The sequence below is a fragment of the Giraffa tippelskirchi genome, chromosome 1 (genome assembly GCF_054371585.1).
Source record: "Giraffa tippelskirchi isolate mGirTip1 chromosome 1, T2T-mGirTip1v1.2.pri, whole genome shotgun sequence".
In the NCBI taxonomy this organism is placed as follows: domain Eukaryota; kingdom Metazoa; phylum Chordata; class Mammalia; order Artiodactyla; family Giraffidae; genus Giraffa; species Giraffa tippelskirchi.
Window position 1 is genome coordinate 115,246,160 of NC_137275.1, and position 20,490 is coordinate 115,266,649.

The 20,490-nt window shown below is 39.7% G+C and overlaps 2 protein-coding genes across 6 annotated transcripts in view; one reads left to right on the plus strand and one right to left on the minus strand.

Annotated features, from left to right (window-relative positions):
* MARCHF1 (membrane associated ring-CH-type finger 1) overlaps positions 1-9,260 on the plus strand; it is a 444,124-nt gene extending 434,864 nt beyond the window's left edge. For all 3 annotated transcript variants that reach the window (XM_081563691.1, XM_081563818.1, XM_081563751.1), the window contains one exon: positions 5,116-9,260. In XM_081563691.1, the coding sequence (XP_081419817.1) occupies positions 5,116-5,414 (299 nt within the window). In that variant the 3' untranslated portion in view covers positions 5,415-9,260. The remainder of the gene's footprint in view (positions 1-5,115) is intronic.
* The window catches only part of TMA16 (translation machinery associated 16 homolog), a 50,065-nt gene continuing 35,780 nt past the window's right edge, over positions 6,206-20,490 (minus strand). The window contains exons 5-9 of one of the 3 annotated variants that reach the window (XR_014075448.1): positions 17,600-17,748; positions 14,689-14,731; positions 12,838-13,014; positions 8,923-9,383; positions 6,206-6,382 (exon numbers count right to left, since the gene is read on the minus strand). Coding sequence is in view for 2 of the 3 variants with exons in the window: in XM_081563909.1 (XP_081420035.1) it covers positions 9,347-9,383; positions 12,838-13,014; positions 14,689-14,731; positions 17,600-17,748 (406 nt within the window). In the remaining variant the exon portion in view is untranslated. Of the gene's footprint in view, positions 6,383-8,922; positions 9,384-11,831; positions 13,015-14,688; positions 14,732-17,599; positions 17,749-20,490 lie in introns of those variants that run through there. The other 2 variants (XM_081563909.1, XM_081563998.1) reach the window with 2 other exon arrangements.

Consider the following 20,490-nt stretch of genomic DNA (forward strand, 5'->3'; position numbering starts at 1 on the left):
TGTAATCATCTGTGTGAGTTGTTACTAATCTTCCTTTGGCATTGGAACTGTGAGAACTGATCCTGAATTGGCTTTCAAAGTTTTGGGGAAAAAATTGCATAATTTAAAAGCCAAAATATTTAAAATCTGTCTTGAAAACCTTCAAAAACCTTTGAAGAGGAACAAATTGCCCTTCTTTAACCAGAATGGAAGTTGAATATAAAACAGCAACATCTTCTGAGCTGTAATAACAAGACTGTCAGGAAAAAGTCCTTTGTGTGTTGAGTGACTGTCCTTTTAGCTTAAATATGCATCATGCCCCAGATTCCTCTCTATTTCTTGTGATGAAAAAGGCAAAAACAAAAATACATGGTACTTGAAACTTTAACATCCTAAATTATCCATGTTGTCAACTCTAATTTGGGGGAACAATTACTCCCCCTGCCTTATCTTTACATACTCTAGAAGAATGTTTCAGGATACTATCTGTGTGCTGAAAACAAATCACAAAAATAAGGCCAAGAAAATGAAGCAATTCATGCTATCTATGAAAGAGACTGTAGGTACAGAGTTAAGGCCGCCCCAGGACCATTTAAATGCATAGAAATGAGGGACTAGCATAGCGAATTGATTGTTCACATCTGACTCCCTCACAAGCCTCCAAGAACATCCAGGGCTGGACTGCACCTGCTTGTTGGCTGTTAACATCTGCTTTGAGAGCATCTTAAAAATCACTTCCCTGCCACCCATATAATATTTTCCTTTTGAACATTTCTTTTTAATGTAACCATACATGCTGTTTTGTTAATGACCTCAAAGTGGTAAACACCAACTTGGGATCATGATCAGAAGGCCACCCACGGTCTAGTTCTGCCTTGATCATGGACTAGTTATCTTGAATAAAATAATCACTCTAAAGCTTACTTTTTCTCATTTGCTGACTAAGTTGGACTGAACATCCTCCAAAGTTTCTTTCTAGGATTAGTTTCTCAAAAACATAATGAGCTTGACCTTGCATCAGATAAATTGAAACAAAGTGTTTATACAAATACTGCACACGTATCATCCATGTTTACTCACAGTCAATATTACCATTAAAACTAGCTAAGGAGAAGACTATAAATATGTGAAATGGGCTATTTCCCTGTGCAAAATCTCTTCCTTCTTGAAGGAAACACCCCTTGTGAAGCCATTAACCATAATAAAGGAAATCTTAGTAAGGTCTGATTTGTAAAGAAATTGAATAGGAGTCTGAGTCATTTGGAATCTGGGTGTTTCTTGGCCAGGAAAAGGGGGGGCTTCTGAGTAAAAATAAGGAAATAGTGACTGTGAAAGAGATGAAAGAGACAGTCGGTGGCAGTGATCCTATTGGTGGAAAAACTCTATAGTCTCAGGCTCCTGAGGGTATGCCCTTCAACCCGACCTGTCTTCTGATCCTGCCTCAATGGGAGATGCAGTGAGGAAGATCTGGGCAACTTTTTTATGCAAAAAAATAATAATTTACAGATTTTACTCTCCCATCATGTTTACTACTCCATTCAAGCTCTGTAAATACAGTTACTTTTACCTGGATTTCCTAGTTTCCCTCTCTGGCTGCTAGAAAAATCTTGCTTTTGATACAGAGCATATGACGAACTGAATGGTCAATGTACTTCTCTTTGTCTGAAGTGCTTTTACTCGCTTTTCAAATACCAGTTTCTTTACAAAATTGTGTACTGATTTCTATGGTTCTGGTAGTACTGAACTTTCAGGCAGATGGAATGCGGCATTTTGATTCATCTAATTTGTGAAGTCTTCAATGCCATATCACAGGACAAATCTAAAGCTTTTCCTGGAACACCTACTGGCATGTCTATGGTTTTGGGATGGTGTGAATGTTGTTGCAGCCTTCAAGTATCATATCACACATATGCAATTATCAAAATGGTGGAAGAAGTTATTTTGACAACTGTGTATTGATATGACTTGAGAATTTATTGCCCATTCTTGTAGGATTGACATGATGATATGGAAAGTGAATGAAGTGATTGAAGGTATCTGAAGGGCAAGAGAAGATTCCCATTTCCTTACAAAAAGATGATTCACAGAATATCTGCTCCTCCAATTCTTGCTTAAGAATTTCCAGGCATCATCTCCTATCAATACTTAAGAGGTCAAGATGGGCAAAGAGTAGATTCCTAAATCTCCAGGAACTCCTGAAGAAAGATTTCAAGTACAAAGGCAGAAGTAGAAATAAATGATAAATCCTTGGACTTCAGAGAAAAGATGGTTGAATTGTCTGAAGTTGGATTTTCCAAATTCCTCTTCTGAACTGGCAAGTTGGTTCAACTTTGTGCTCTTGGCAATTTTGAGCACATGCTCCAGCTTCAAAGAATTCTTTGGGTTACACAAGGGGTCCACTCTGAGCTTCCCTTCTTCAACTCCACCCTTCCTTACTGTGTACATTCTTTCCTCCTCAAGGAAAACAGCATAGAACTGACTAGTCCAACACAACTGAATGGGAAGACAATGTGCTATCTCTCAATAAAAAGAAGCTAATGCATCTCACCAATGAAAACATTGAAAAATCCATTTAGCCCCATTTTGGCATCTTAAGATATCCTTATCATGAGTTTTCCAAGGTAAAATCCTATAACTGCTCAATAATATCAATAATTTCTAAAGGAAACAAAAATCCTGCCCACTTAGTCAAAGGCAAAGAGAAAAATCAGCTGTCTCTGAAAGAAGATGGTCATCTGGACAATGGGTTTGCATTCAAATGGCTTTGGCTCTGGGGTGGGGGATACTCTATACTCTAAACTTTGGAGAAATCATGGGAGCCTTGACTCCCCAGGAAAGTGAAAAGGAAGAATGATCTGAGCAGAGGAAATGGATTCAGAGATACCTTGTGAAAGAAAAGTACAGGGGTCAGGGTCTCCAAGGTCTGGCAGCTGGTTATTCCTGACTCCGACTCTCGGGCATGTCATGGACTCTGGTCACTGGTTCTGGGAGGAGAGGTGGGGCAAGAATAGAGTCTTCTTCAGCTTGTCCATTGATAGCAGAACTTCACTTACAAGAAAAGAAAGGCTGTCACTTCTGGTTATATTGGAAAGATTGAGGCATAACAGTCAAAGTCAGAACTTTGATCATTAGAATGTTCATTCATCCTTGAAATGTCTATTGAGCAAGGCAGTGTGAAAAACACAGACCAAGACGACGCAGATCTTGCACTTGTCAAGATGATGGCATCGCAGAGAATAACTCATGTCAGAGTGACTCAGGCCACATGTGTAAGAAATAACATGAAAGAATGAGCACATTTATTTCCAGGTGGAAATGATTTCCCATTCAGGTTTTGTGGGACAGGTAGACACACAGAAATGGAGAAGCAAAATCCTGAAAGAAGAAATATCATGGGCAGAGACTCAGAGGGGAAACTATCCAGGCACTTTTAATTTTTAGAGTGAATAGAAATCAGAGGGAAAGTGAGATGTCATGCATGGGGATTTCCCTAAAAGTCATCTCCAGCTTGCCTGTGGTTAAATTTTTTTCTAAACAAGGAGACTACTGCTCAATGGAATAGCTGAGAGCAAAAATCCTTCTCAATTTAAAGAACTCCAAGATGTTTAATTTGTATACTGAATCTTCCCTGCAAATTTCCAAATAAAGAAGCTTAAGTGATCATCTTCTACAACAGGGCTTCTCAACCTCAGCAGCGCTGGCATTTTGGACTAGGTAAACTACTTGCTGTCCTACACATTGCAGGATGTTGACAGAGAGCATTACAGACCTCGACTTGCTAAGTCAGTAGCATCTGCCCAAGTGTTACCATGTGGAACAATCAGCATCTGCAGACACTGCTCTGTGGCCCAGGGAACACAATTACAGCCCTCCCCTGCCCCCAGCTGTGAGGTGCCAGTGCCCAGATTCACTGGATCAAGTCTGTTCTCCTTGCACAGACATGAGTAAAGAACAAGGCAAACCCGTCAACATGAGGCAAACAAGGCACGCTGTGTGTTTTGCTATCAGAATAAAGTCAATGTCACTATTATAAGCAGGATGTTTCTTATAACTCTACTCACTGTTATAAGAAAATAAAGTCTGACTCCCCTATACTGTGGTTTCCAACCACCCTTCTCTTTTACTGACAGCCTCTCACATGATTGAAGGCAGATATATCCTCCACATCATTCTAATGTTGGCAAGATATGGTCTGTTGACCATCATTTATTACACACTTATAATTATGCATGGCCTAAATACTGTTACAGCAATGCTGGAGACAAAGTTTTAAAAACTCTTTGTGAAAGAAAGTCCATTTCTAGTTATAATGATAGAAATTAAGAGAAAACATTGATGCCCAAGAAAGAGATGGTTCTCAGTTACAAAATATAAGATAGATAAAACTGACTGAAACTCTAAATTTTGTGCATGTCTGTACCCAGGAATTTTTTCTCTCTGGTGAGATGTAGCAGCTGCTGTGTCTCTCACTTCTTTTTTCTAATTTTAAAGGTAATGAAGGTGGGGGAGGGGACATGTAGGTACAATCCCACACACATAGCTTCTGTTACCTTAAGAGGATTAAGTCTGCTTCTTTCACTCAGTATGTACACTATCCTTCCTTAGATTTCATTGTAAACAATAAATGTTGAACAAGTAACAAAATCTAACGTAGTATATGATGATCATAGTAGGTTCTTGATGGTAAGAGGAATGACAGTACAGTGGTAGGTGAGAGAAGTCATGTACAATTTTAGCAATATCTTGAGAATAAAAGCCATTAAGCAATTTTGGTTGTAATTATTACTAGTTGTTAACAATATATTCCTGATTCATGTTAATAAGCGGGCATAATCCTTCAGGGGCTTCCCGGTGGCTCAGTGGTAAAGAATCCACCTGCCATGTAGGAAACTTGGGTTCGATCCCTGGGTTGGGAAGATCCCCTGGAGAAGGAAATGGCAGCCAACTCTTAGTATTGCCTGGAAAATCCCATGGATAGAAGAGCCTGGTGGGCTATAGTCCATGGGGTCACAAGAAGAGTTGGACACAACTTAGCAACTGAACAATAGCATGGTCCTTTGAAGGAACCATAGTGGGGAAAAACACCAAATCTATCAATAATGACTTGGTGATAACATTCTCTCTTTTATTTCAAAGGTGTCCTTGAATGGCCATTTTGGACAAAACTGGTTGTGGTGGCCATCGGCTTCACAGGAGGTCTGGTCTTCATGTACGTACAGTGCAAGGTCTACGTGCAGCTGTGGCGCAGGCTGAAGGCTTACAACCGCGTGATCTTTGTGCAGAACTGCCCAGACACAGCCAAGAGGGCGGAGAAGAACTGCTCTTGCACCGTGAGCATGGACACCAAGGATGCTGGGCCGGTGCCTGCATTACAGATGGGGACCGCTGCACGGCCTCCCGCGGAGGCTGGCCCCGCCGAGCTCATACCCGTGTGACGGGGCCAGAGGAGGCCTGTCACCAAGAGCAGAGTCCAGCCCGTCACTACAGATGGCAGAAGTGATCCTGAATAGTCACCCTCTATCTTCTCTCCGCTTTCTGACTCATTTGTTCTTACTTTGCTCAAAAGGAAAGAAGAAAATACCAAATGACCAGGATCCCATGCAACAGTCTCAAGTGTAAAGAGGAAATGTGGAAGTTAGCTGGAAAATGATTTCTAAGACAATTAACCACTGGAGCAAGGGATGCTTTTAGGCAATGAGGAAAGACTGAATGGACAGACTCGAGTCTTCACAGTAGCAGGGAAAGTTCCAGAATAAGGACTTGAGTTGAACATGCATTTCTTCTAGGGCCTCATGATGTTAACTCTCTCATCTGGAAATGACAAACGTATTTGGTTTTAAGCTTGAAATTGTCTGCATTATCCTTAAGGCACACCAGACGCAAACTTGGAAGATGCATATTTTGATATTCATACTTTGACAGCTAACAGGTTTTTATGGCTATAGTGGAGTCCAGTTTGTTTTGACAGGTGCATGCTTTTAAAATAGATGCAAGCCACATTTCAAGATATTAATACCTAGAATTATGTTTAAATCATGAAGAGTAGACTTTCAAAGATTTGGGGATTTAATTAGCTCTGTTAAATACCCAGAAGCCTTGTATACTCCACTTGGACCCTCTGAAACAGCACTGTCCAACAGAAATGTAATATGAGCCACAAGGCTGGCTACATATGCAAATTAAAAATTTTCTAGTAGCACCATGAGAAAAAGTAAAAATAGGCGAATTTCGATAGTATGTTTTATTTAACATTATATACCCATTATCATTTCAGTGTCATCATTATAAAAAATTATTGAGTTATTTTACATCTCCTTTTATGAACCAAGTCTTCAAAATCCAGTATGCATTTCATCCTTACAGGGAATCTCATTTCAAATCCACTGTATTGGATAGAGCAGCCCTAAAATTAGAGACAAAGCTTGTTTTAACAGTTCAATCTTTCAAAACAGCACTTCATTCTTTTATTGCAAGTATCACAAATGTTATTTTACAAAGCACTAATCAAATGAAGTATCTTAATAAGAGTTAAAGTTACTATTTTTTAAAGGGTAAAAAAACAAAACTATAAAGCAATGTGCCCATGACAAAGTTTTGAAATTAACTTATTTGCTACTATGAAGCACTTATAACAGAGGAAATAAAAATTAGATTTTTTTAAGTCAAATGCAGTTTTTTAAATCCACATAAGGTGTCAACTTGACAGATGAGTAGTTATGACCAAGCATTTAGTTTGTATTTTAAAGAGCTGACAGTACTTCCCTTGCTCAACTGGGAAGCAAAAACATTCACCATTCTGTGATAAGTAATAAATTGAGTTGTTTAGGTTTGACAGATGAGTTGATTATTGTATTCTTTGCATATTCATGTAAACCTGAAGCGTGAGTAATAATACTGGAGTGAGCTAGATTAATGATTATAAGTACAGTGGCCTGTCAAAGAGAGATGTCTTACATAAAACAAGGTGATTTATTTTTGCTAGCTGTTGTTATTTATTATTGTGAAAAGGCAACCATGATGGCCATAGAACCAAAGCATGGGTTTCACATTGCACAAATCTGGGTATCACATTGATGTACTTTGTAATTGTCAGTGTGCTTGTTCCTCACAGGTTACCACAGGACAAAGGAAAGAGAAATAACCTTTTACTGAGGAGAAGGATGATGTGATAGTAGTAGTAGCTGACGCTGAGTCCAAATAGTCCCAGTTCTTAGAAATACAGCAAAGGTCAACAGTGTCAACTTTGTGTGCATGTGGTGTGTGTGTGTTCCTGTATATACATGAGAAAAACGTCAAAGTGTTCAGTCAGGCAGCAAACAAGAGTTTTTTTAAAGCTTATCTTTCCTAAAACTTGTTGAATGAAGGCACAGGAAAAAAAAAAAAACTTGAGGCAACTAAACTGGACCAAAATTTCTGCAAAAATAAAAACATAGTGGTGTGATTAAAAATATATGAACCTTAAACTGGACTTTGTATTAACTTCTTAATTTCCATCTTCAAGGTTGAAGACACATATATTCATGGGTAATGAAGCTTTGAGGGCTTCACCATGGCACTTCACCCCAGGGACTAAACGTGATTCATTTTTTCTGATAATTTTCCTAGGCAGTTTACTAATCCATGTCTCCTGAGGTTGAGCAATGGCAACAGTTTCACAAGATCCTGAGGGAACAAAGTCGTCACCAGCAAACAAGAACTGTTATCTCTCTATTGTTTGCTCTGTAAGGAAAAGGATTACCTATACCAAAAATACCATTTAAATTCTGTCCAAACTTTAGAAAGATAGGTAAGTATATGGCTCATTTCACAGTGGAAGATGATTGACTAACACAAGGCCTGGTTTATTAAGGGGCACACTGAACACTAGAATGAAAAATAAAGATAAGCATTACTGTATTAAGGATAAAAGATGACATGGTGTTTTAAAACCACATATGAATTCTCAAAATTAACTTGAATGGGCTTTGACTTTCCTGAAATGAGAAAATATAGAGCTCTCTAGCAGGTTAAAGTCAGCATTATTCTGTTCTTCTTTTTTAAACCCTGAACTCTCAAATTTAAATCATTAAAAAGTTTTCCCATTATGGCTGTTGAAGGTTCAAACAACTGAAATAACTTTGTGTATTTAAAACCTAGTGTTGAATGTTTTATACTGTGCAGCAATGGTTTCTGACCTTTCAATGACTGGGTGTGGCTTTGTGAAAATACTTTTGTGGACTGGATATACCCTTCAAAAAGAAAAGAAAAACTGCTCTCTGGAATGCTCTTCAATTTTTTGAAGCATGTTTACCTGCTTATGTAAGAAATAAAATGGAATTGAAACAAAGGATTTAAATTGAAGAATGAATTTATAGTTCTATTAAAACCTTGGCTTTTTATAATCATGGCTCTGTGGTATTACCATTACCATTTACGCTGTTAATTTTTTTTAAAGAACTGTCACTTTTATTGTATAAGCTCAAATATTAAGTTGTAAAGAAATGAAATCCATTATTTTTTTTTTTTAAAGTGAAGCCCAAAAGGCAATTAAGCTTAAGTACAAACGAAACAAAAATGTTCCCATCAACTTGGGATATAAAACAATGGAAAAACTGAAGGAAGACAGGTGTATAGAGTAAAGGAGTCTTTCAAATGCCACAGGATTAAATCTCATTCTGAGCTGCTGTTCATGTGATGAGTCCCAGAGAGATAGCTGCATAGTTAATTTGTTTTGCAAAAGGTCCCTGAACCATCTATATATTTTGGCTGGAAAACTAGTCCATTAGAGCAATGGCACCACTAACATATTCTAATTGTCATGGAGGTGAGGTAGGGAAGAGTGTTTCATTTGCCTGACACAGTTCACCTTTCCTTTCATGCCAATTAATATTTTGGAACAAAGCAGAGCTCTTCAAACTTAACATTGTCATTATTGTAGTTGTCATATAATTGTGTAGGACTTACACTTTAATTAAGAAAGATGGAAACCAATTTTCTTTCCTTTTATGTCAGCCCAAAGGTGCTATTTTACATATCATTACAGTTGAGAGGAAGTACTGTTATTTTGGGCTGCAGTGTTTCCTCCACATGTGAAGAAAGCCCATTTGAAACTGCATTAAAACAAATGAAAAATTTTAACTGTGTGCAATTTTGGGGATTGAGCATTTGTACTTTTTTGGTTTTTCCTAATTCTCTTGCATTAACAATTTACTGTTTTGTGAATTACACGCACTAAGACAAATTAAGGAAAACAAATAATTACCTGTGAAAAAAGACTTTGTATATTAAATAAGTGACCCCAACTTTTGTTGTGATTTCTTTCTTTTTTGCCTAACTTACCTGAATTTCTTCAGATTTGTATCTGCAACATTCAAACAGCCTTGAGTTCTTAAGATTCTGCAACGGTCTGGGTTTTTAAGCAGGGTCTAAACATATTTTAAGGCCAACATAGGTTGATTAATACATGGCATTTTAGAAAGGATCAAATACGTGCATTAACAAGGGAAGATCAATGAAAATAATCTACACAGACTTTCAAACTCTGTTTTAAAGAAAAAAAAATTAAGAAAAATCAGAATGTGATTCAGAAAAAGATTCTCTGATGAATACGGCTTGGATATAGAAAAGAATGTAACAGTATTTTCCTACCCAGAGGTAATAAAAACTAAAAGACAGAATCCAATTCAAACCTAAGAGGGTTAGTGATCAGTGAAGAAAACATCCCCCTCTGAAGCCCCAACTCTGAAGCCTGAACTCAGGGTCATTGGATGCGTTCATTCTTCTGTCCAAACTGAATACATGCATTTGTCTTCCTAGCCTCCCAATACAACAAACAAACGTAGATCATAAATTATTGTCACTGTGTATTTAGCTAGTGACCTAAATCGGGAGCTGTGACACAGATATCAAGGGCAGCAAGGGTGGGATAGACTCCTTAACCCAGGGGAAACGGCAGGGCAGGAAGCAGAGTCCCAACAAGACTCTTCAGCAAGGTCCAGCCAGCGAAGAAACAAGTCTGTGCTGGAGTTTAAGACAGTTCACTACTTAAAGAGATACACAAGACAAGACGCACAGAGGTGCCAGTTCCTCAGGAGTCTTGTCCCAAAGGGAAGGCACAGGAAGAAAAGGGGCACATGATGCAGTAACATTGCATGAGGCGGGGGCACCCTGTTGCCGAGAAGCCAGTGCCATGGTGCAGCTAAGCCATTTCACAGCCATGACGGACTGAGAAAGAAGTCTCACACTTTATCAGAACCTGGAGGCAGTGACAAACTGTTCACTCATCCCCCTGGATAACAGGGAGGCAAACATGCAGTGCCCTGTGGTAGCTCCGCACAGCACGCCGTCTTCCTGTTCTAGGAAGACCACATGGCACTCTTGTAAGGCTCAGGAATGCCTGGCCTCAGAGAGCACACATGGTCATCAGGGGGCCAGCACCAAGTTGTCCCAACCTGGGACATGGCTTGGCCACCCTAGGGGAGGACAGGCAGACAGTGCGTCTGAAACGAGGCCAGCCCGGGGCATGTGGAGCGGACGGCAGCAATCAGAGCACCTCAGGCCTCTCTGGCCACGGTGGTGTTTAGTCTGGCCATGGTACAGAATGTGAATTTCATTCCAAACATGCTGGATGTCAATGCAGGTTCATCAGTTATAACACGTGCACCATCTGGTGGTGGATGCTGGTAAGGGGGAGGCTATGCATGTGGGGCTAGGGAATATATGGGAAATCTCTTTACTTTCCTCTTGATTTTAATGTGAACCTAAAATTCTTTTTTAAAAAATATCTTTTAAAAAAGGGGTCAAGAATAAAATCATACCCTACCAAATAAACATGCCAAACAGGACACCCATTCAATCTTCTGTCCTGAAGCATAAGGATTACAAGAGAAGAAAACGTTATTTAAGGTGAACAGAGTCCCAGAGACAGATCAATGTCTGCAAGGCAATGAAGTGGCCAGGTATTAGGAGTGGCGGCTACAGACAACAGTTAGTGGCTGAGTTTAGAAATGTATCATAAGCCCAAGTCCATGGAGTTCAGCTTGCTTATTTAGACCAGGGATTGGCAAACTCTGGCAAGCAGACCAAACCTAGCCTGTAGCCTATCTGGGTATGGCCATGATGGGTTTCACATTTTTAAAGGGTGGTAAAACACACATACATATATAAGAATATGCAACAGAGACTACATTTGGCCTGCAATATCTAAAATATTTATTATCTGCCATTTTATTATCTGTCCACCGCAAGTTTACAAAGAAGTGCCAACAAAGTGTTACTTTTGCTTGGCTCCATGGCCGTGGACTAGAGAAGCTATCTCTCACAGGTTTAATACTGACAGAAAAGGGGACGGGACAAGCCTCACTGCAAAAAGAACATGTTCCATAGCAATGGTTAAAGGGACCATTTAAGAGCATTACTCTAGAGAAAAATGATCTCTTAGGTTACTGTGGTCTAGCGAGGAGTGACATGACAATTATGGTCCTAAATTCATTCAACAAGCACTTATCTGTTCTGGTTCCGAGCAGTACAGCCTGTTATATTTTCTGCTTTGATAGCATAGGAAAAACTAGAAATAAATGTTTGAGGAGAATGTTCTGCCATTTTCACAAGTTATTCATCCAACAGTAATGCTTTTTAAATACCAGACTGGATAAAGCAGTTTTTATTCTCTTTACTGTAATTTATGACTCAGTTTTTATAGTCGTTTTGAAACAAAAATGAATTCCCTCCCCTCAAGAAGGAAATTTTCCAATGACCAAAGAGATAAGAACTTACTATATAACCATAAAACCATACTTCTGCATGGATTACCTAAAGCCAAAGCAAGTCAGCATTAGTTAAATCACTAAACATTAAATAATAAGAACCTTAAGTAAAATTATAGAAGTAAGTTTTATTTTTAACCTTCTGAAGTAAAAAAGCTGTTAACAAGACTTAGTTGATACCTGGTTATCTCATACAGAATTTTTTTTTCCCTTGAAAATGCACTTTCACTGAACTCTTTAGAAAACAGGCCAGAAGAAACTTGCATTTAACAAGGTCTATTAAGAACATTCTACCACATTCATGTTTTTCATGATGCTGGAAACAGAGTTACATGTCAATTTAACCTATCTCTCAGAATAAGAAATAAGACAGTTGAAATAACTAGTTCTCCAATCTTTAGTTCTGTTTCCACAAATAAAACCTAATACTTTTCACAATGAGAAAATAAAAAATAATATACAAACAAAACTAGCTAACCTGAAATCATTTATCCCCTTTACCTGGATAACAGGTTAAGTAACAGGAGATCCACAGAAGAATAAGTTGGTGGTTCTTTAACCATCTACCTAACTCTGGGTCAAAGATAATAAATAACAGCAGTGTACAATCCATAAGCGTATATAAATTCTGTATCACATTTTCCTTATTTTATAAGGAAAGAAAACATGTTTGATGTGTAAGAGGAAGAACAGTGAAAAACACTGCTAAAAGGCACTTTTGCTGTCATCACTGCTTACTCAAGAAGTACCCACATTAACCTTCTAGCAAAATAGCTGCTGCCTATGCCCCAAAATGTGATATTATGTGATTCTAAGTTAATATGTTATAAAAAAGACTGTAACATTTTTTGTTCTCATTCATATTGGTCTCCCAGACCTAGAAATTCAAATTAAATGGATTCTGCAGAGTACTTCTATCTATGCTAATAACAATGTAAATGAAAAGCAACATTCATTTTTTTAAGTAAAAATTGTCACACTGTTTTTGAAGCTGAAAATATGAGTAAGATAAAACAGCAAATTCATGTAGTGAGACAATTATTTACCATAATCAATTCAAGTATAACTTGAAGTTCTCAAATTATTTATTTTCAACTCAAGCACAGACACTTACGCCACTGCAGTCATTTCCTCATCTGTGTCACTTGACTCATCCTTCAGTTCCAATTCCTCTAAATCTCTGTCTACAGCTGTAACAACTTTCTTCTTACACTTCTTGGGCACCGCATCACTAGCACAGACTTTTCTCATTTTAATGTTTGGCAATTTCTTCAGATCAAAATCCCATTCCCTAGACAAAAGAGAGAATGCAGAGTTGGTGAGGTGGGGAATGAAGTCAATATTCAAAACTATGCAGAAAAAAGTTTATAAATTTACAGCAGACTCAAATGTACTAGATGGAAACAATATAAATGCACCAGGAAAAAAAAAACAATGTCCCAAGAACTGAGGTTTGCATTCTCCATACTTACTGCACTTTCTCATTAATCTATAGTATGTTAATAGCTGCTCACTCATGTCTGACACTTTGCGACCCCATGGACTGTAGCCCGCCAAGTTCCTCTGTCCATGGGATTTTCTAGGCAAGAATACTGGAGTGGGTAGCCATTCCCTTCTCCAGGGGATCTTCCTGACCCAGGGATCGAACCCAGGTCTCCAGCACTGCAAGCAGATTCTTTACCATGTGAACCACCAGGGAAGCCCCATTAATCTATAATAGCAGTTAACTGCCCAGGGAATTTCACATATTCAAGATTTTCAAAACAATGTAGGAAAACATTAGGTAGAAGTTACAAGGAGGCTGTTCCTTTCTTTTATGATCCCTAACCTGAACACTTCCCTCTGTTAGGACATACAGTATCAAGAAATCTCAAAAGCAGGAACTACACCACACTGGAAAATCTCCAAAATGCAGAGTCAGAAAAGGTTTTTCTCTTCACACACGATGGTAAGTCAAAATTAAGTTTCAGCAACCGAACAATTCTTATGAGTATAACAGAAAACTTCCAGTTTTTCAACCTCAGCATTTCTGTGACAATCCTATGTTCAATTTACTTTAGGAGTAAAATGAAGACTGTTTTGAGAACTGAACTCTAGCTAGATAAAAATACTAACAGTCTATGCTAATTTCTTCTCATTTTTGGCTTCCTTTGGAGGAGGCAGAATCTATACCGTTTTATTGAATAAAGAGAATACTTATATATCTACTTAATATTACAGGCAAGAAAATTAACATTTAAAAAATCTTAAGCTCAATGTACTTACATTATAACTACATGTACATGAGTTAAAGTGAATCACTTCTTAAATATGACCGATAAATTTTATGAGCTGAGATTTTATGAATATTAAATATTTTCTATAAATTCAGAAGTATAATAATATAAAAAAAGCTTAAGGGTTTAAAATAATATGGACTTAATTTATCTAATTTCAGTTAAAATTTCAGGCTGATCAACATGACCTACCTAAGGCCCAAGTGATTAATAAAAATTATTTTCTAAAGAAGAATAATTTTTATTTGAAAACTAAAAACTGGAAATCCTACTCACTGGTCCCTTTGGTCACAAAGTACTATTAGAGAGATCACTGGGTCACCTGGTTCTTCATGATTCCCTTCCCACCAACCAACTTCTCCAGAAGGAGGTGCTGCAAACAGTCTGGGAATGGGACTCTCAGCCATCAAGTTTGCTGCTGACATTTTTTTTTTTTTAAAATAACAGAGAGGAACAGTGACATCATGTTCTTTTAAATACTTGTATTGAAGAATTTTGAAGTATTTTGAAAAACAAAAGCACTAGGTCACTATCATTTCAGGCATTTCTAACAAATGCAACTTAGGAAAATTCTTACTTATCTGATGAAAGAGAGGTTAAAAAGAACCCCTGAATACTCAAAAGGGAAGAAAGTTTATCGATCATGTATTTTACATGCAGCTTTAACGAAAAAAATGCAACACACTCACCTAAAAGTTTTCAGATTATCTGCATTTAAAATGTCTGGAATCTCTGGAAAAGAAAATATATTTATTAGGTAAAGTCTTCTATTACAGTATTTATAGTTTCTTTCTTTATTATCTCAGGAAGAAAAAGAAATAACTGACAGAAGAATGCCCAAAGCAAAACAAACTTTTAAAGCATGATTACAAACCTACAATGAAAAGAAGTTTCAAAAGTATAAAGGACTTAGTTTAAGAAGGTGATTAAAAAAAAAAAACACTATTAAATAATGTATTCTAAAACAGAATCTATAAAATAAAGCAAATCTACAATAAAAATGTTTGACTTTTACAACAGCTTCAGAAAATAAGAATATGAGTGAGGAATGGCTATACGCAACAGGGGAAGATGGAGAGATGTGAGTATCTAGCCTTCACTGAATCTTACTGACAGCATCTCTGACAATTTGCCCAGTTTCTAGACTCTTGTAGGCGTGTCACACATTCCCTGGGCTGAGGCACAACCAAAAGAACACAAGGTCTGAGATTTAGTACCGGCTCCACCCTCAGTAGGATGTCTGCCTGGGATGTTCTGTCAATCACTGCTACTCACCCTGGCAGCTACAGGTCGAAGAGACTGACCCACAGGCCACCTGGGAGGCCATCCGAGGGCAGAGCTAAGATTCGGGGGGCTCGAGGCACGGGAGGGCAGAGCAGCAGTGCAAGTCATCAGACTCTAGTGTATTTGGCTGATGAGCTGGATGTGGGATGTGAAATGTCTGCAGGATGATGGGCAAATGGTGATGTCACTGACTGAAATACGGATCTTACAGGAGGAGCCAGTTTTAGGAGAAAAGCTGGACTTTGCTTTGGGACATGCTAAATTAGAGATGTCTAGAAGACACTCAAGCAGAGATTTTAAGAAACTCAAGTTTGATAACGCAAGTCTGGAGTTCTAGGGACAAGTTAGGATTGACAACATTAATTTGGAAGTTACAACATTTAGATGGTATTTAAAAGCACAGGATTAAATGAGATAAACGCAGGACCTGGTATAAACTGGAAAGACAAGAGGCCCAAGGACAGATATCTGGGCCAATTATTTAGTTTGTGAGGCCATGAGAAGGATTCAACTTAGGAAACTGACATTATGGCCAGTGAACTAGGAGGAAAACCGGGGAAAGACAGGGGCTTCTAACCCAAATAAAAAGTATGACAAAACAATGAAGGGATTATCTGTATCAAAGGCTGCACAAAAGTTGACTATGAGAGTTGCTACCTAGTAGAGTTACCATCTGTTTTAGCAACTTAAACAGCTCAACAGTGATGAGGACTTTGAGTGGTGGCTACAAAAGCCTAATTTAAGGGGTTCCAAAGAAAATGAAAGATAAAGAAATGGAGACTATAACCACAGATAAATTTACGTGAAAGGACACAGGGCTGGTTGAAGCTTCCCCTCAATCTCTACGTTACATGCAATCTCATCTGACTTTTAAACGACCTGGGAAGGGGGGGGTGTATGACCCATCTCTATTTTTAAATGGAAGGTAACAAGGCTGGGGAGTGGGTAGGAAGTAACTTGTCTTGTTATACAGTAAGCTGCAAGGGTCTAAAGTACAGATATAACCTGTTCTAAAGCTATTTCGTTGTTTGTTTGTTTGTTTTCCCAGTAAAAAACTCATTTCTTAGGAGTGCTGAAGAGGAACTGCTATCTATTCAGGGTTCCTAGTGGTACTGAAGGTAAGTGTCTGAAGTTAACCTTCTGACTGCGAAGACATCCAACTCAATGAACATACTGCCAGCTTCTGACCCAGCTGCAGCAAAACAACTAGGTCAGAGACCGGGCTGCCCCACCCAATCAGAACACCCCAGGTAACCGATCCCTTGAAGGAACCCATCCTCCTTTCTGGTATCTTTATAAAGAGGGAACCCCAGAAACCTGTGGCATTCCACCTGTGACCTTTACAATGGCAGGGCCCCCGGCCCCTGCTTTCTCACTCTTTCCCTGCTGGAGGCCTCACCGTGTGCTCCTCAAGCATGTCCTGTACCCTCCAAATTTTGTGTTTTTCAAAGCTCCCTGCTGGGTGTTGCTGAAGTGCACCCTGCAATCATAATAAGAAACCATCAGGGAGGTTTGGCCTGAGGAGAGAATGCCTGTGGAGGCCGCCCCAGGCTTTCCTAGACCAAGTACCACTATTGCCAAGGCTGGGACCAACACAGCAATAGTTGGCAGGATAATTCCTTCAGGGGCCTACCGTTAGCTCAAGTCTAAAAGCGATGGCTGCTGTTCTGCTCTAGCAGACAATGCTGTCAGACCGTATGTTTAACGGGCATCCAGAAGTCTACATTTTTCATGTGAAATCAGCAGATCTTTTTATACTGACAATTCATATGCCAACCAAACACTACTTGCAGGCCACGCGGAGCCTTGGGGTCGTTCTCTGCTGGTGGGTTTTGCAAGCCCTTGCAAGTGCCCTCTCCTCTCCTAAGCACTTTTCTTCAGACAATGCTGCTAAACGAACAACACACTTGTCTTCAGGAACTGTAAGAAATGCTACACTGCTAAGAAAGAAAATTTGATTTCTGTAATTTCTCAAGAATGGCTACAAGTATAGTTCTTCACTACAAAAATTACAAAGACAAGAGGACACAGTACCTACTCTAAAAAAATTTGATGTGACTGGAGATAGGCAAGTAATAACTTTAGACCAAAGCAAGTTAAGCATATGCCTGCAGCACCAGAAGGGAGAGGAAAACATTACTATCATAGTAGAAAAATATCACTGTCAGAATTGACAATTTTGGGAATGTAGGAGAAAAAAAGAATGAATTAAAAAATTCCAAATATTCAAAAAGAAAGAAAAGGAAAATCGAAGTACACTAAATAAACAGGATAAGTTACAGTGACAAGACAGCAGCGAAGCAGCATGAGACACACCGAAGCCGTGGACCTGGTACTGCCGCCGCTCCCGCTCCAGGGTCTGCCTGATGACGGCCTCCCGAGAGCAGTGCCTCCGGCCCTGCCTGTCCTTGATGCTGTTCCGCAACTCAATCTGCTCCAGCTCGCTGCTGAATCGATTCAAATACCTGAAAAACAAGATGATCTGACTTATAAAGTCTGTTTGGCTTATATTACTTCATTTAAAACATAATCCCCAGCCACTGCCTGTCCTTCTGAAGTTTTCATATTCCTCTAGATTCCTTCAAGTTCTCAGACCTTCTCTTGGTAACTCAACCACTTTCAAAATTTCTGTGAACAAATCAAAGCCTGCCATTACACTCCAGGTCCTCACACTCCACCACCTCCTGGATGTCTCCATCTGGCTGACAGGTGACACCCTAACGCGCACTCCACCCTGCCCCTGGCCCCCTCCGAGCCTGCCCCACCTCTGCCCTGGCCCCGCCCTCATTCACGCGGATGAAGACTGCGTCACCCTGACTCCTTTCTCTCCCCTTTATGCCACATCTAAGTTTTCACTAAGATTGAGACTTTTACCCCCTTAAAATCTCCAGACATTTCCATTTCTCTTTACCACATTGCTCCCACCACTACCTCTTGCCTAGACGGCTTCATCAGCCTCTTAACAGTCTGCCCCCTCATCCGTTTTCCTCACTCTCAGAAGGTTAAATGTGAGTATCGCAGCTACTTGCTATTAAAGTCTCCTATGACTCCCACTGGAGAGGAGCTAGCCCGCGCCTGAGGCTGGGGGCGGGGGCCGAGAGGAGCTAGAGGAGTTACCCCAGGTCCAAGGAGCGGCGGCTGTGTGGGCACAGGAGGGCCCAGAGGAGTTACTTCACATTCAAGGTCAGGAGGGGCTGTCGTGAGTAGATACCCCTTGTCCAAGGTAAGGGGCAATGCTGCACTTTGCTGGAGCAGCCGTGAAGAGATACACCACGTCCAAGGTAAGAGAAACCCAAGTAAGACGGTAGGTGTTGCGAGACGGCATCAGAGGGCAGACACACTGAAACTATAATCACAGAAAACTAGCCAATCTGATCACATGGACCACAGCCTTGTCTAACTCAATGAAACTAAGCCATGCTGTGTGGGGCCACCCAAGACGGATGGGTCATGGTGGAGAGGTCTGACAGAATATGGTCCACTGGAGAAGGGCATGGCAAACCACTTCAGTATTCTTGCCTTAAGAACCCCATGAACAGTATGAAAAGGCAAAAAGATAGGACACTGAAAGATGAACTCCCCATGTCAGTAGGTGCCCAATATGCTACTAGAGATCAGTGGAGAAATAACTCCAGAAAGAATGATGGGATGGAGCCAAAGCAAAAACAATACCCAGTTGTGGATGGGACTGGTGATAGAAGCAAAGTCCGATGCTGTAAAGAGCAATATTGCAAAGGAACCTGGAATGTTAGATCCATGAATCAAAGCAAATTGGAAGTGGTCAAACAGGAGATGGCAAGAGTGAACGTCGACATTCTAGGAATCAGCGAACTAAGATGGACTGGAACGGGTGAATTTAACTCAGATGACCATTATATCTACTACTGTGGGCAGGAATCCCTTAGAAGAAATGAAGTAGCCATCATGGTCAACAAAAGAGTACGAAATACAGTACTTGGATGCAATCTCAAAAACGACAGAATGATCTCTGTTCGTTTCCAAGGCAAACCATTCAATATTACGGTAATCCAAGTCTATGCCCTGACCAGTAACGCTGAAGAAGCTGAACTTGAACAGTTCTGTGAAGACCTACAAGACCTTTTAGAACTAACACCCAAAAAATATGTCCTTTTCATTATAGGGGACTGGAATGCAAAAGTAGGAAGTCAGGAAACATTTGGCGTAACAGGCAAATTTAGCCTTGGAGTACAGAATGAAGCAGGGCAAAGGCTAATAGAGTTTTGCCAAGAAAATGCGCTGGTCATAGCAAACACCCTCTTCCAACAACACAAGAGAAGACTCTACACATGGACATCACCAGATGGTCAACACCGAAATCATATTGATTATATTCTTTGCAGCCAAAGATGGAGAAGCTCTATACAGTCAGCAAAAACAAGACCGGGAGCAGACCGTGACTCAGATCATGAACTCCTTATTGCCGAATTTAGACTTAAATTGAAGAAAGTAGGGAAAACCACTAGACCATTCAGGTATGACCTAAATCAAATCCCTTATGATTATACAGTGGAAGTGAGAAATAGATTTAAGGGACTAAACCTGATAGACAGAGTGCCTCATGAACTATGGACAGAGGTTCGTGACACTGTACAGGAGACAGGGATCAAGACCATCCCCATGGAAAAGAAATGCAAAAAACCAAAATGGCTGTCTGAGGAGGCCCTACAAATAGCTGGGAAAAGAAGAGAAGTGAAAAGCAAAGGAGAAAAGGAAAGATATTCTCATCTGAATGATGAGTTTCAAAGAATAGCATGGAGAGATAAGAGAGCCTTCTTCAGCGATCAATGCAAAGAAATAGAGGAAAACAACAGATTGGGAAAGACTAGAGATCTCTTCAAGAAAATTAGAGATACCAAGGGAACATTTCATGCAAAGACGGGCTCGATAAAGGACAGAAATGGTATGGACCTAACAGAAGCAGAAGATATTAAGAAGAGGTGGCAAGAATACACAGAAGAACTGTACAAAAAAGATCATCACGACCCAGATAATCACGATGGTGTGATCACTCACCTAGAACCAGACATCCTGGAATGTGAAGTCAAGTGGGCCTTAGAAAACATCACTACGAACAAAGCTAGTGGACATGATGGGAATTCCAGTTGAGCTATTTCAAGTCCTGAAAGATGATGCTGTGAAAGTGCTGCACTCAATGTCAGCAAATCTGGACAACTTAGCAGTGGCCA